At 36.3% G+C, this 17,444-nt stretch overlaps 1 protein-coding gene across 1 annotated transcript in view; it reads left to right on the top strand.

The window, feature by feature from the left end:
* LRRC9 (leucine rich repeat containing 9) overlaps window positions 1-17,444 on the top strand; it is a 113,485-nt gene that overhangs the window by 22,412 nt on the left and 73,629 nt on the right. The window contains exons 8-12 of the mRNA XM_040641822.1: window positions 219-374; window positions 2,900-3,096; window positions 3,982-4,113; window positions 8,766-8,942; window positions 9,266-9,383. Coding sequence (XP_040497756.1) covers window positions 219-374; window positions 2,900-3,096; window positions 3,982-4,113; window positions 8,766-8,942; window positions 9,266-9,383 — 780 coding nt within the window. The remainder of the gene's footprint in view (window positions 1-218; window positions 375-2,899; window positions 3,097-3,981; window positions 4,114-8,765; window positions 8,943-9,265; window positions 9,384-17,444) is intronic.

Here is a 17,444-nt window from a genome sequence, read left to right as displayed (position 1 = left end):
AGAAAGTCTTTAGAATTTTATATTATGCTTATTAAGTTTAAATACAGCACTCTGTAGCCATTACCATTTCAATTATCATCATTATTAGTAACTGAGCATGCAAAATTTTCCAGTGAGTTATATAAAACATATCACACTCCTGTAATGCCACTAATAATTACTTATAATGTTTTTTGCTTCAGCTAATCTTTTGTTGTTTTTTTTCCCCTCACTTTTAGACCACAGCAATGAAAAAAATAATGTATTACAATATGCGTGTAAAAACTGTTCAGAGGCATCTTAATGAAGACCTTGAAAAACTGAATGATCGAAAATGCAAATTACAGAAGTTGCCAGAAGAACGAATAAAATTATTTAGCTTTGTGAAAAAAAATGTAAGATTTAATATTATAAAATTTCAGTGGCTATATCGTACAAAAACTGGCAATAAGACAGCATTATCTTTTAAATTTTATATATATAGAAATAATTCTTTTATTAATACCTCCAAGTTTGCCCCCAAACTTTTGATTCCACTTGCTTGACTAAGCTTCACTGTATGCTTAGAAGTCTACAACCATAAAAACGTATAGGCTTATTAATTTATAAACATTTTAAAAAGCTGAGAAATTCAATATGTATCCAAAAGTAATAGAGCTCTATTAGAGTTATTTCAGCTGCATTTTTATTAGACACCTTCAGGCTGTGCTCAAAATTCATTTTTTTGCCTAAAGTGCTAAAATATTTACTAATATTAAGATATTAAGACAAGGTGGGAACTTTAAATCAAGCTATATTTTGGTAGTTATATTATGCATGTTTTTTTTTTTTACCTGGAGTAAATTGGATTTCCTTTATCAAAAGTGGGCTCTGAAAAATTAAGGATTATTAACCTCAAAATAAAACTTTGTATATATTAGAACTTACTGTATTTTTTAAAGGCAAGGAAATATAATCATTCAACAAATGGTATCAAAAAAATAAACTATTTGGGAGTAGGGGAATTGATTCTTATTTTACACTCTACCAAAAATAAATGCCAGTGGGGAAAAAAAGAACTAAATGTAAAAATTTTAAAAACCTGAAAAAACTGACAAATACATAGATGAATATGTTTACCTGATCTCAGCCTGCCAAATAAAAGAAATATGAGAAATGACAAAAGAACAGAATGTAGATTCAATTGCAAAAAATAAAAGTAAAACGCTTTGGTGCTTAAAAAACCATCATTAATAAAAGTAAACAATAAATGACAGTCTGAAAAATGTCTTCAACAAACATCCTGGACAAACTTGATATCCTTAGAATAAACAGTCTTAAATAAAACAAAAAGCAAATATTCAAATAGAAAAACTAAGCAAAGCACATAAACTGCTGTTTTACAAAGGAAGAAATAAAAAAATGACGAATAAACATTTGAAAGAAGAGCTCAACTTGATTATGAATTTCCAAATATGAATTAAGATAGCAACCATTTTCGCCTATGAAACTGTCAAAGTATAACACATAATAGTACTCAGGCTGGTGAAGAGGAGTGTGACACTGATGGAATGTAATTTGGGTCGTATGTTTGCACAGCCTGAAAAGGCTTGTAGCCTTTGACCCAGTAAATCTACGTGTAGCCCTCTATTCTAAGGATTTGCCCCCTTAGGATTTGGATAAATATTTGGATGTGGATAAATATTTACATACATAAGATACCCATCACTGTACTACTGACAACAACAAGAAATTGGAAACTCTAAATGTTTAGCCAGAGAGGAAGAATTATTCATTCTTAAGACAGAAGAGTATACTACCATTAAAACCTAAGTCTTTTAAATATATTTAATATTTATAAATACATTATCATTAATTATATTAATATATAATATAGGTAAGTTATATATTTCTAAAATGAGCCGGTTCTGGTTAATAATATAATAGAAAGTTATCCTTAAAGTAAAACATTAACAAAATTTATTTTTGAATAAAAAATGAACCAGTATATGAAAAAAAATGAACCAGTATATGGAAATCATTTTATATCTATTTTTATGTGGAAATGAACGTATTAAGTAAAACCTGCAAATGTGAAAAATAATACCTTAGATAAGATAAACCATAGACATTTTTATAAATATGCTTAGTTTGTTTTTTAACAATTGGATATAGCCATTATAGAGAGGGAGGACAGCTAATTAGTAAATTTCTATTTATATACACCTCCCCATGTTACAATTTATCTTGAAATCCTGAAAGGCTGGGATTAAGGCAAGGCAAGTGAGGCTGTGGGCCCAAAATCTGAGTGCTAAAAACCTCAGTAACCACAATAAATCACACCTAGCGCAATATTTTCTAAAAATGCAAATGAATGCCAACAAAGCCCATTATGAACAAGAAAAAACAAAATATCAAAATTTTAAATGAAGACATTGCTATGCTGAGTCATATATAGGAGACTGTGGCAAACGGAAAACTATGCATCCCTATATGCATGTTTTGTATATTTGCTATGGTTGATTTTTTCTCAGAATACCACAGTACTTGAAAAAAATATTGAAAAATTGGAAAGTAGGTATGACAGAAGTCACATTAATTTGAAGTGTAGGTATTTTATTTATATCAAAATCATTTTTTGTTATAATTTTACTTTGGTTTTAATAGAAGCAAACTCATCACTTAATATTTAAAAATCCATTTCTTTGCTTTTCTCATTGTCAATTAAAAAAACTGCCACATTTGAAGTATTTAAGACTGTCCCTTGGTCAAGAGAAATTGGCTGACTAAACTTGTACTGAAGTTGTAATCACATGTTTAGCATGTTTTTATGAAGTTTGGCCTATTTATTATCTAGATTTTTATTTTGTTAATTTAAATTAACTATATATTTAATAATTCCACTAAAAATTTTTGCTCTCTGGCACACTGATTTCAACAGCTGGAACGGGAACTTGCTGAACTCAAGGGATCTGGCAAAGGGCACAATGATAGATCCAATAACAATAAAGTAACTGAACTTGAAAAATCAAAGAACTGTGAAACTGTCACAGAAGAACCAAATCTTCAACAGAAGATACTGACCAAACTAAATGCCTTGAATGAAAGGGTAACATTCTGGAACAAAAAACTAGATGAGTATGTTTTATGAATTGTCTAGTTGTTCAAATTTGAAACATGAGAGAATAGAACGTTCTAGGCTATCAGTTGAGCTCAGTTCCCTTCTTCATGAGTGGAAAGAATTATATTATGAAGTAAAACATGGCATGTGTTTTTAGTCTGGTTCCCAGTAGAGCTTGACATCATTGGTTCAAAGCTAACATATGTAGTTTTTTCCAGAGGCAATACTTAGGCACAGCAAACTTCCCCCTACTGGCTTCCTGTCACATCACTGCTCTAGTGTCTGCAAACTAAAAACAGAACTGCTACTGATGCAGAAATTCACCACATAGATCTGACTGAGCAAAGCACATACACAATTGTCTGGAATCATGTAGAAACAAACTCTGGTTGAGTGTCAACTAGAAATATAAAGCAAGAAGACTTAGTAAGTACTGTGAATTTGTTATTTACTAGGGCACTAAATGGATAAGTTAGTTTGCCCTGTAAATACTACTACTACTACTACTAACTAACATTTATTGGATTCTTACTTCGTGTCAAATTCTTTGGTAAGAGCTTTACACGTATTTTGCCTATAATCCTCAAAAAAGCTTTTTCAGGTGTGGTACTATTAATATTGCCATTTTACTAAGAAACTACAGCATAAAAAGATCTGAGAGCCATAAGTGGTGGAGCCAGGATAGCTTTCTGACCTTCACATATTCTGAAGTTAACATAATTTGAAGTGATTTTAAGTGCCAGAAATAGAATATCTTTTCCTTGGTTTAACTGTTAATACCAAGCTTTCTTTATCCATTGACAGAGCCTATATTTTCACATCAGCTATTAAAAAAAAAATCTATTTTAATTGTAATGTGATTTTTAAGTGTTTCTAATAGCTTCATTTTTTTTCTTAAACAGAATTGAGGCAATTTATCGTGTTGAAGTAAAGCAAAAGAAGAAAAGTCATGGATTATTGATCCCATTTTTGTTAATTGAGTTGGAGACTGTGGGAAATATCCACTTTGAAGAAGGCACTCGATATGATGACTGGTAAATCAATTTGATATTTAGTTACAGCTTTAAAAATAATTTTAGGTGCTTAAGATCATCAACCAAAATATCACTTATAAAACCTTAAGATGTCTAATTTTCAAAACACTTCTCATAGAATATTCATCCACTGTAAATTGGCCATTACCTATTTTGCCACCAATATATTTTCTGTTGCCAGAATATAATTTTTGAAAGTTTATGAACAAGTATTAATATTATATATGTTTATACTGTTCGTTTCCAGACTGGACATAGCCCTGGATTCTAAATACTGTATGAGAAGCTAGAATAGAGACGGGATGCAGAAGCAGCATTGGCAACAACAGGCTGCAAACACTGGAGGAGGCTCCCTAGCAAAATTCCTGGGGGTCCACAGTCAGTCAAACCAGCTGTCCAGAGCTAGTTAGAGTCAGGGTGCACATAGACTCTGTGAGTTAAAATAAGGCATACACTTAAAAGCCAGGAATTTGGGTGGAAAGCCAGTTTAGATAAAAATGGAGAGAGCCACCAGAAAGGGAAGAAGCAGGAAACAGGATCCACACTTCAAAATCAAAGCCTACTGGTACAAACCAGGAAGTGGTTGTGTTGCCTCAACTCGAGGGTACAACCAAAGAAATGATTCTAAAGAACAGAAAGAAGGAAGAGAGGGGGAAGGGAAGGAAGGAAGGAGAAGGAAGGAAAGAAAGAAAGGAAGGAGGGAAGAAGGGAAAGAAAAAGTTTGCAGCAGAAAAATATCACTAATTTTGACTTTCACATTTCGGCAGTCATTTTCTCAAAATCGGGGAGCCCACGAACAAGCCAAAGATTGCCATAGAACCCTAGAAGCATACTGCAAATTTGGGGGTGTGGTGAAAAACCAGAAATGGGCTTAATATATCATCCCAGAGGATTTTACTCGAAGTCAGTGTTGAAACAAACACTGACTTTTATGGAGTAAAATAGAAAATTTGCATTAATTTTTATAGAGAAAAATATATGATTGTTATGGATTACTTTAAAACAAGCCCCCTGATTTATATTACATGTAGCTCTTACTTCTGCAAGTAAAAGCTTCTCGAGGGCCTTGGAGGTACGTTGGTGGAAAAGTCTGAGAAGTCCTGCCCAAATGAGAAAGAGACCTTTTAAAATACTTTCTTTTGTATCAATGCATCCATTTACCAGCAGTTACCACTGTCCGCTTAACCACAGTACTTGATTTTTATGTATAAAGATACAAAAGGTATTCATCCCAGTTCCCATATAAACAAATAAGGGCCTTGATTTTTCAAGCGCAAAAATTGAATGGTGTCTGTCTGCCGGGTACATGAATAATTTTTCAGTCTTTCATTTATATTCACTCAACCTAAATAGATTTGTTTATTATTATTTGTTTCTTTTTAACCTTCGCAGAGGAGGCGCATTACAAAACAAGTAGATTATAAAGAAAAAAACATAAAAGCAAAATGACTAAAGAGCCATTTAGGTAATTATGTCAGCCTGATAGTAAATTGGCTTTGATGGATTTTTTTAAAAGATTTTTTATTTATTAAAAAAAAAGATTTTTTTATGTATTTATATGGGAGACAGAGAGAGCACGAGCAGGGGGACGGGCAAAGGGAGGGGCAGAGCGAGAAGCAGGTTGAGTGAGGAGCCCACATAGGGCGTGATCCCAGGACCCCGTCACGCTTGATCCTATGACCCCGAGATCATGACCTGAGCCTCCTCCGCGAAGGTTAAAAAGAAACAAATGGATTTGTTTTGATGTTTTGATGGATTTTGATAAGCATTAGCAGTTGTTTACTTAGTTTTAATAAGAATAAACTTGATCCATTTTAAGAAGAAAATCAAATATATATTGGCAGAATTTGAAGGATTGTTTTTTATTTTTAGTGTACCACAAGCTTGGCCACCTTAGCTGTGATTTTTTTATGGATGTTAAGAAATATGGCTGTTTTATGGGGTGCCTGGCTGGCTCTGTTGGAAGAGCATGCAACTCTTGATCTAGGGGTCATGAGTTCAAGCCCCACATTGGGTGTAGAGATTACTTTAAAAAAAAAAGGAAATAACTACTAACATACTTTAAATTGCTCTATGCGTTACAGATCTAGTTATTTTATTTAAACACTGGCTTCTCTTTTATTAATACTTTAAAAGCCAGTGATTTAGGATTTAAATAAATAAATAAATTTAAATAAAAAGTACTGGAGTAGAGACAGAACCCAAATATAAAGATTTTCTGTCAAAATAGCCTTTGTTTATTTCTTTAGCAAAAGAGCATTGCAGATTTCTAATTATGTATCATTTAATATTTCTTAGCTTCATTTATGTTATGAAATAAAAGGACTATATTTTTCAGTTTAAAGATGACCTTGTTTCACAGAGACTTCCTTGCTGAGTAGATTTTTGCCACTGTAGCATTATCATTACAGATTCATATTATCTACCTATGTAGTATAGTTGAGTTAGCCATTGACAACAGACAACATTGGTCAAGTCAGGACGGACTCCAAAGCATAAGACACTGTCCTTGTGCTTGAGAAGCTTTGAACCTGGCTATAGATACAGGGTATTTACAATTTAAAGAAATAAGTTCAAAGCATCACAAAATAATATATACATGACTATAAATTCCCTGGGGACAGATAATAGGTTTCATGTACTTTGTAAGTCATAACAACTAGCATAGGGCTGGCTGGGTTCATAGCTCCATAAATAACTACTATTTGATGTTTCTAAATCACTTAATAGATACTCACTTAACAGTTTTTTTTTTTTTAAGATTTTATTTATTTATTTGACGGAGAGAAAGAGCACAAGCAGGGGGAGCGGCAGGCAGAGGGAGAGGGAGAAGCAGGCTTCCCACTGAGCAAGGAGCCTGACGTGGGCTCGCTCCCAGGACCCTGGGATCATGACCTGAGCCGAAAGCAGACACTCAGCCAACTGAGCCACCCAGGCGCCCCTCAAATAAATAAAATAAAATCTTAAAAAAAAAAAAGAAAGAGAGAGGTGAAGTTACAAAGAAGGGATGGTTAGCAGCATCAAGTATGGTAGAGACTAGGAGAGTGAGGGCCCATCATTTCATCACTCATTCAGTGGTATGGGAATGTGTGAGCATCCCCAGTGGAGAGAGTTACACAGAGAGATGCCTACAACCACTCAATAATATCCAAATGATGCACTCATTTAGCAAATGTAGAAGGTACTGGAGCTCAATAAAACCTATTAAAATGTACTTCAAAATTCTGAACAAGGGTTCAATAAATACTGTCAACTTACTTGCTGACTTATATCAATATCTTATCAGTATAAAACAAAAAAGTTTCTTATACTGCTGTGACTCCCTGAAATAGTACAGGAAGTATGAAATCTTTATATATAAGAGTTAGATTACTGAAAGTTATTATATACACAAAAGTGAAACTGTTACCCTAAACTTCTCTTTCTTCAAAGCCCTTATCAGTTTAGAAATTATTTTATTTATGTCTTATTTATTTTTTGGCCAACTTCTTGCAATATAGGTTCCCTGAGAGCAGGGACCCTGCCTCATTCACTTCTATATCCCTAGTTATGAAGTTATTTGCAGTAGTCCAAATGAGAGATGATGGTGATTTGGACTAGGGTAATAAGAATGGTATTGATGACATAGGATTATATTCAGGATGTATTTTATTTTTATTTTATTTTAATTTTTTTTTAAGATTTTATTTATTCGACAGAGATAGAGATAGCCAGCGAGAGAGGGAACAGAAGCAGGAGGAGTGGGAGAGGAAGAAGCAGGCTCATAGCGGAGGAGCCTGATGTGGGGCTCGATCCATAATGCCGGGATCACGCCCTGAGCCGAAGGCAGACGCTTAACCGCTGTGCCACCCAGGCGCCCCCAGGATGTATTTTAGATGTAGAGGCCAAACAGACTTGCCGAAGGTGGGGCAGAGAGGAGGCAAGGTTTATTCCTGGGATATTAACTTAAGCTACCAGTTAGATGCCGGTACCATGTACTGAAATGGAAAAGACTCAGGAGGAGCAGGCTTAGAGGCAGGTGATGAAATAAGTTTGGGAAGCCTATTCCATATGCAAGTGAACATACCAAGTAGGCGGTGGATGTTCAATTCAGGGTATATCCACCTAAATTGGGTAGAGATAAAGTCTGGAAATAAAATGTTCGAGTTTATTGGTATATATAAAATGTATTTTTTCTATATATTGCCAAGGAATCGGATTAAATCACCTAGGGATAGTGTTCATGGAAACAAGAGGAGAGCCAAAGAGTGATTCCTGGTGCAAGCCAACACTTAGAAACCTCAGAGGGAAAAAAAAAAAAAAAAAACCAGCAAAGAAAACCATGAAGGAGCAGCCAGTAAGAAGAAAGCCAGAAACATAGTTACACTGAAGCCAAAAAAGAAAGTGTTTTCAGTAATGGAGAATTACTCAACCAATGTTTCTTTTAATCAGAACACATATATAATAAAAAAACAACTCTTCAAAGTTTAGCATCTCTTTTATTGATTGAATAAATATACTTAGTTTGAAAACAGAGCTACAATATGACAATGTATCTTAAGCAAAAAACATAAAATATGGGATATAACTTTTATCATATGTAACTTTGTGTTCTTCAACATTTTAAAGACAATCTGTTATTTTCTTTGTATATATTCTGTCTTCTCATATAGGTTTAACTCCTGCTATGAATTAATTCTCTCACGTTTTTGTACATGGGACTTCAGAACATATGGTATTACAGGAGTGAAAGTAAAACGTGTCATCAAAGTCAACAACCGCATTCTGAGACTAAAGTTTGAAGAGAAATTCCAAAAGTTTTTTGACAATGAAGATATGCATGATTCAGAGTAAGAAGTTAAATTCCATAAGGAAAATTTTTATAGGAGTCTGATTTTATTTTGTAAAGAGTCTTTCTATTTTAAAAGTTTATAATATTAAAAATATACCTTGTTAGTAAATATTTCCTTTTCATGCATCTCCCTTGACTAGGATGACTTTACCCACACTGGGGCTCTTTTTGAGAATGAGGGGGATTGCTGGCTTAATAACAACACTGGAACATTCATTGTAAATGAGAAATATCCTGGGCAGGATATACAGTTGTCTTATCTATGGCTAAGTTTTTTAAAATCAATTCTCAACCATTTTTTTGGTCTCACTTATTCTTAAGGAACTATCGAAAGATGCTGGAATGTCTTTTTTATGTTTTTGATCCTGAAGTTACAGTGAAGAAAAAGCATCTTCTACAAATACTTGAAAAAGGATTCAAAGACAGTGATACAAGCAAGGTAGCATAAAATGTTGTTCAGAATAATACTTTTTTCCCTTTTTCTTTTTTTTTCTTTTCTTATTATTAACATATAATGTATTATTTATTTCAGGGGTACAGGTCTGTGATTCATCAGTCTTACACACTACACAGTACTCACCATAACACATACCCTCCCCCATGTCCATCACCCAGCTACTCCATCCCTCCCATCCCCCTCCACTCCAGGAACCTTCAGTTTGTTTCCTGAGATTAAGAGTCTCTTATGGTTTGTCTCCCTCTCTGGTTTCGTCTTGTTTCATTTTTTCCTCTCTTCCTCTATGATCCTCTGCCCTGTTCCTCAAATTTCACATATCAGTGAGATCATATGATAATTGTCTTTCTCTGATTATTTCACTTAGCATAATACCCTCTAGTTCCAGCCACGTCATTGCAAATGGTAAGATTTCATTCTTTTTGATGGCTGCATAATATTCCATTGTGGGGGGGCACCTGGGTGGCTCAGTCATTAAGCATCTGCCTTCCGCTCAGGGCGTGAGCCCAGGGTCCTGGGATTGAGCCCCACATCGGGCTCCCTGCTTCGCTGGGAGCCTGCTTCTCCCTCTCCCACTCCCCCTGCTTGTGTTCCCTCTCTCACTGGCTGTCTCTCTGTCAAATAAATAAAATCTTTTAAAAAAAAAAATGCAGTGTGTGTGTGTGTGTGTGTGTGTACCATCTCTTCTTTATCCAGTCATCTGTCAATGGACATCTGGGCTCTTTCAATAGTTTGGCTATTGTGGACATTGCTGCTATAAACAGTGGGGTGCAGATGCCCCTTCATATCACTACACTTGTATCTTTGGGGTAAATGCCCAGCAGTGCAATTGCTTGGTCATAGGGTAGCTCTATTTTCAACTTTCTTTTTTTTTTTTTTTTAAAGATTTTATTTATTTATTCGACAGAGATAGAGACAGCCAGCGAGAGAGGGAACACAAGCAGGGGGAGTGGGAGAGGAAGAAGGCAGGCTCCCAGCAGAGGAGCCTGATGTGGGGCTCGATCCCACAACGCCGGGATCACGCCCTGAGCCGAAGGCAGACGCTCAACCGCTGTGCCACCCAGGCGCCCCTATTTTCAACTTTCTGAGGAACCTCCATAATGTTTCCCCAAGTGGCTAACTTGCATTCCCACCAACAGTGTAGGAGGGTTCCCCTTTCTCCACATCCTCGCCAACATCTGTTGTTTCCTGACTTGTTAATTTTAGCCATTCTGACTGGTGTGAGGTAGTATCTCATTGTGGTTTTGATTTGTATTTCCCTGATGCCGAGTGGTGTTGAGCACTTTTTCATGTGTCTTTTGGCTATTTGGATGTCTTCTTCGCAGAAATGTCTGTTCATGTCTTCTGCCCATTTCTTTACTGGATTATTTGTTCCTTGGGTGTTGAGTTTGTTAAGTTCTTTTTAGATTTTGGATACTAGCCCTTTATCTGATATGTCATTTGCAAATATCTTCTCCCATTCTGTTGGTTGTCTTTTGGTTTTGTTGACTGTTTCCTTTGCTGTACAAAAGCTTTTTATCTTGATGAAGTCCCAATAGTTCATTTTTGCCCTTGCTTTCCTTGCCTTTGGCAATGTGTCTAGGAAGAAGTTGCTGTGGCTGAGGTCTTAGGAGGTTGCTGCCTATGTTCTCCTCAAGGATTTTGATGGATTCCTGTCTCACATTTAGGTCTTTCATCCATTTTGAGTCTATTTTTGTGTATGGTGTAAGGAAATGGTCCAGTTTCATTCTTCTGCATGTGGCTGTCCAATTTTCCCAGCACCATTTGTTGAAGAGACTGTCTTTTTTCCATCAGATATTCTTTCCTGCTTTGTCAAAGATTAGTTGACCATAGAGTTGAGGGTCCATTTCTCAGTTCTCTGTTCTGTTCCATTAATCTATGTGTCTGTTTTTATGCCAGTACCATACTGCCTTGATGATTACAGCTTTGTAATAGAGCTTGAAGTCCAGAATTTTGATGCCCCCAGCTTTGGTTTTCTTTTTCAACATTCCTCTGGGTATTTGGGGTCTCTTCTGGTTCCATACAAATTTTAGGGATATTTGTTCCATTTTTGTGAAAAAAAGTTGATGGTATTTTGATAGGGAGTGTGTTAAATGTGTAGATTGCTCTAGGTAGCGTAGACATTTTAACAATATTTGTTCTTCCAACCCATGATCATGTTACTTTTTCTGTTTCTCTGCGTCTTCCTCAATTTCTTTCATGAGTATTCTATAGTGCTCTAAGTACAAATTCTTTGCCTCTTTGGTTAGCTTTATTCCTAGGTATCTATCTTACGGTTTTGGGTGCAATTGTAAATGTGATCAACTCCTTAATTTCTCTTTCTTCTGTCTCATTGTTGTTATATAGAAATACAACTGATTTCTGTGCATTGATTTTATATCCTGTCATTTTACTAAATTCCTGTATGAGTTCTAGCAGTTTTGGGGTGGAGTCTGTTGGGTTTTCCACATAAAGTATCATATCATCTGCAAAGAGTGAGAGTTTGACTACTTCTTTGCTGATTCAGATGCCTTTTATTTCTTTTTGTTGTCTGATTGCTGAGGCTAGGACTTAAGTACTATGTTGAACAGCAGTGGCGATAGTGGACATCCCTGCCATGTTCCTTACTTTAGGGGAAAAGCTCTCAGTTTTTCCCTGTTGAGAATTTGCTATCACCAAACCAGCCCTACCAGAAATATTGAAAGGGGGAGTCCTCTAAGCAAAGAGAGAGCCCAAAAGTAACACAGACCAGAAAGGAACAGAGACAATATACAGTAACAGTCACCTTACAGGCAATATAATGGAACCAAATTCATATCTTTCAATAGTTACCCTGAATGTAAATGGGCTAAATGCCCCAATCAAAAGACACAGGGTATCAGACTGGATAAAAAAGCAAGACCCATCCACATGCTGTCTGCAAGAGACTCATTTTAGACCCAAAGACACCTCCAGATTTGAAGTGAGGGGGTGGAAAACCACTTACCGTGCTAATGGACATCAAAAGAAAGTTGGGGTGGCAATCCTTATATCAGACAAATTAGATTTTAAACCAAAGACTGTAATAAGAGATGAGAAAGGACACTATATCATACTTAAAGGGTCTACCCAACAAGAAGATCTAACAATTGTAAATATTTATGCCCCTAACATGGGAGCAGCCAATTATATAAACCAATTACTAACAAAATCAAAGAAACACATTGATGATAATACAATAATCATCACCCTCACTGAAATGGACAGATCATCTAAGCAAAAGTTCAACAAGGAAACACTGGACCAGATGAACTTCACAGATATATTCAGAATATTCTATCCCAAAGCAACAGAATACACATTCTTCTCTAGTGCACATGGCATATTCTCCAGAATAGATCACATCCTGGGTCACAAATCAGGTCTCAACCAGTACCAAAAGATAGGCATCATTCCCTGCATATTTTCGGACCACAATACTTTGAAACTGGAACTCAATCACAAGAGGAAAGTTGGAAAGAACTCAAATACATGAAGGCTAAACAGCATCCCATAAAGAATGAATGGGTCAACCAGGAAATTAAAAAAGAATTTTAAAAATTCACGGAAACAAATGAAAATGAAAACACAACTGTTCAAAATCAAAGGCGGTTCTAAGAGGGAAATATATAGCAATACAAGCCTTTCTCAAGAAACAAGAAAGATCTCAAATACACAACCTAACCCTACACCTAAAGGAGCTGGAGAAAGAACAGCAAATAAACCTAAATCCATGAGGAAAAGAGAAATAATAAAGATCAGAGCAGAAATCAATGAACTAGAAACCAGAAGAACAGTAGAACAGATCAACAAAACTAGGAGCTGGTTCTTTGAAAGAATTAATAAGACTGATAAACCCCTGGCCAGACTTATCAAAAAGAAAAGTGAAAGGACCCAAATAATTATTGTAAAATCATGAATGAAATAGAAGAGATCACAATGAACACCGAAGAAATAATGCTTTCTTTCTAATGAATAAAGCTCTGCCATTGGCTAGGCAGGGTTCAATTCTTAATCCTTGTATCTATATTTATAACAAACTGCTGTTTCACAGACAGCTTGATGCTGGAAAGTACAGCATCATCTTTGTATTATACCAGTGTAAGTCCATCAGTTACTTTATCTGCCTGTCTTTATCTTTCTAGGTATCCTATTTTTATGTTGTGATCCTTTTATTGATGATCTTGAAATCTTCTCTAATCTGTTTTAAACTCTCTAATGTCCATCTTGAAAACACTCCCCATCTTGAAAAAAGAAATCCATTCACTCAACACTGCTGGAATTTCTAGCTATCATCTTCTTTTTCTTTTACTGACTCCACTTCTTTATTCTCTACCTCATTGTCCCCACCTTGCCCCCTGGTCACTGTGAGCTCTAAAATACCAATCATCCTTTCTTAGTCTTCCACCCTCTTGATAAGGCAGCTGTAACACACAGGTATAGAGCAGTGCCTCCTAACCCTTTTCACATCATGGCACACATGAAATGGTACTGTTGCTGCATTTAAATCTTGGCTTTCCTCCTCATCAATTATATACCTTCACCTCTATGTGTCTGTTTCTTCCCATCTGAATGAAGGTAATAACAGTATCTATTCCACAGAGGAACTGTTAGATTCAATGAGGTATGAATTAAAGAGTTCTTGGATACTTGTACATCCATGTTCATAACACCATTATTCACAGTAGCCAAAAAGTAAAAACAACCCAAATGCTCATCAGCAGATGAATGGATAAACAAAAGGTGGTATATCCATACAGTGGAGTATTAGTCAGCCATAAAAAGGAATTAAATTCTGACATATGCTACAATGTGGTTAAACCTTGAAAGCATTATGCTAAGTGAAAGAAGCCAAACACAAATGGACAAATATCGTGTGATTCCACTTACATGAGGTACTTAGAATAGGCAAATTGGCAGAGACAGAAATTAGAATAGAGGTTACCAGGGGATGGAGAGGATGGAGGGATAGGAAGTTATTGTTTAACGAGTGTAGAGTTTCTATTTGGGATGATGAAAAGTTCGAAAATGAATAATGGTGATGGTTGCACAACATTGTGAATATATTTAATGCCAATGAGTTGTATGCTTAAAAATGATTAAAATGGTAGTTTTACTTTATGTATTTTTTTTTACCACAATAAAAAAAAATCACCAAAAAAAGCATTGCAGCCACTCAGTGGAGAATGGACTGGAGGGAGCAGGAGCAGATGACAGGGGCAGTATATGGAGGAGATACCGTAGCAGCTCAAGCTAGAGGTGATAGTGGCTTCAGCAGGGTGATGTGGTGAGAGTGCCCTCACTGTATTTTCTGGAAGAGAGGTGAGAAGGAGGTGAGGATTAGAGGATTTTAAGGCAGAGAGTGCTCAAGGTGATTCTTATGAGTTGTCGTGGGCACAAACTGTGGCAGAAAGACAGGGCTAATATTTGCGTGTTTTCTGCTTGCTGGACACTATGCTAGTGCTTTATCTACTGCACCTCCTTTACGAGCCCTCTGTTCAGTACAGCAGCCACCATCCACAGGTGACTGCTGAACATCTGAAATGTGACTCATCAGAACTGAGATGTGCTACAAGTTTAAAATAAATACCAGTTTTGAAAGACTTAGTATAGAGAAAAGACTACAATTTCTTATATTGATTACATGTTGAAATGATAATATTTCAGATATATTAGATTAAATAAAATGTAGTATTGAAATTTACCCCAAAATTCTTAGATCAGTTTCTGGCACGTAGGAAGTGTTGATGTAAACTTTACCATTATTATCTGAAATATCTGATACTGTTGACTGCTCTTTCCTTTTTGAAACCCTCCTTTGGCATCCATGATATTACACTATTGTTATCTTCCTATTTTTCTGATTGTCCTGCCTTTGTTTTCTTTTTATTCCTCCTCTTTTCTCTAAACATGAGAATACCACAAGATTAAGGTTCACTAATCTGCCCTTCTTTTCTCCACACACTATCAATTACCCTTGTTGTTAAAATCTTAGATATGCAGGAACATAACTGGCTAGAAAAAACACTATGTAGCACATAGATCTGGTAACCGAGATTTTAATGCCATGATGTGCATCCAAGGAATAAAGATAAATACTTATCTACTGCATCATTTAAAAGATGGGATAAAACTAAAAACATGAGCTGCATAAGCAGTTTAGAAGACAAATTTGGCTTAGGTTGACAGTGACTTTGTAAGGCAGAGGGCTGGAGGGCAGGGGGAACATAAGATATTCCCTTTGATACCCAAGGACTTGGTCAATAGCCATAGAAAGTATCATTTATTCCATTTCAACTTTCTCCAGAATGTACATCCTCAGCCTCCTGACCTCTGCTCTGACACCCACAGCTGCCATTCCTACCTGGTGAATCTGCCTTATCTCCTTATACAATATATCTAAAACCAGCCTTTAATCTTTTGCCCATAAGCAACTCTCCCCATCTTCTTGTCTTTTTTTCTACTAACAGTGCTGTCATTCTCTCCACGCATCAGGTTCAAAGCCCTGAAATCATATCTGGCCTCTCCCTCTTACTATCCCTATATCTAATCCTTTACAATTTGTAGTCACTCTTCCTTGCATCACTTGCATTCTCCCTTTCTCTCCCTGTTCCCATTGCCTGCCACCACTTAAAACATTCCTTCTGGAAGTGCCTAGGTGGCTTAGTTGTTTAAGTGTCTGGCTCTTGATCTCAGCTCAGGTCTTGATCTCAGGGTCATGAGTTCAAGCCCTGCCTTGGGCTCCATGCTGGGCATGGAACCTACTATTAAAAAAAAAAAAATCCCTCTAATCTTTGCTAGTAGTTTCCTGGTAGGCAACCCTGCCCTTGGTCTTCCTCTCTATTCCAGCCACCTTTAACAGTACAAATTAATCTTTCCTAAAATGTTATTTTCTTAGCTCACACTGTACTATACCATGATGAAAATCCTTCAGTAGCTTCCCATTACTCATGATAATGAAATCCAAATCCCTCTGTCTGGCTTTTAAGGCCCCTCAAAATCTAGCTTCAACCCAACACCCTATTACCAAATATAACAAATATCCCAAATGAAATATTCACTTTTCTTATGATTCTCCTAAACACACCTCAGTGCCATGCCTCCCTTTGATGCAATGCTCTTTCCTGCTTTTCCCCTATGGCAATCTTAACCTTCAAGTCTCAGCTCAAGGACTTCTATCTTTGTGCAGCCTTTTCTGAGTTCTCAAACAGTAGGAGCCCTCTTACCTAGTTTACAGGTTTATCAAAAAGTCAGTTAATATAGAGAACTATAAACAAATGATTTACTTAAAGAACTCTTTAGCAAACCTAATATATGCGCTTCCAAAGCTGCCTTTAGCAAACTTAAAACATATAAACTTACAGGGGTGTCTGGCTGGTTCAGTTGGGAGAGTATGCGACTTTTGATCTCAGAGTCGTGAGTTTGAGCCTCATGTGTGGAGTAGTGTTTACTTAAAATTAAAAAAAATTTTTTTAAACCTATAAACTTCCATTTCATTTTTTTTTTAAGATTTTATTTATTTACTTGAGAGAAAGAGTGAGAGAGCACAAGTGGCGGGGGTGGGGGGGGTAGGGAGAAAGGAGGGACAGAGGGAGAGGGAGAAGCAGACTCTCCACTGAGCAGAGAGCCCAACATGGGACTCAATCCCAAGATCCTGAGATCATGACCTGAGCCGAAGGCAGACGCTTAACTGACTAAGCCACCCAGGGGCCCCATCATTTGTCTTTCTTTTTATGTAGGGCCAAAGCATTTGATATGAGGTTGGAACTCCTGATAGTACATCAGGCCACAACCATATTACATACTAGTTTCAGTTTCTTTAAAGTTGAGCATGAACTTAAAGATTCTTGCAAAGCAACTTGAGTGCAAAAATCAATCTAGTTTTAGTTTGTATGATCCTCCTGGCACCACCAAACTTTTGTGTTTGCCTCACCTACACATGCTTTAACAGAAGCTTCTAATGATTACTTTCTCTGCAATCTGACCAAAGCTTTCCACTTAGTTTTCATAGAAACAACTCTCATTCTTTCTCGTATTTCATTGTTTTAT

This window comes from Ursus maritimus, unplaced genomic scaffold, assembly GCF_017311325.1.
Source record: "Ursus maritimus isolate PB19 unplaced genomic scaffold, ASM1731132v1 scaffold_25, whole genome shotgun sequence".
In the NCBI taxonomy this organism is placed as follows: domain Eukaryota; kingdom Metazoa; phylum Chordata; class Mammalia; order Carnivora; family Ursidae; genus Ursus; species Ursus maritimus.
Note: the sequence above shows the minus strand (reverse complement) of the source record. Positions and strands in the feature narration are given on the sequence as shown.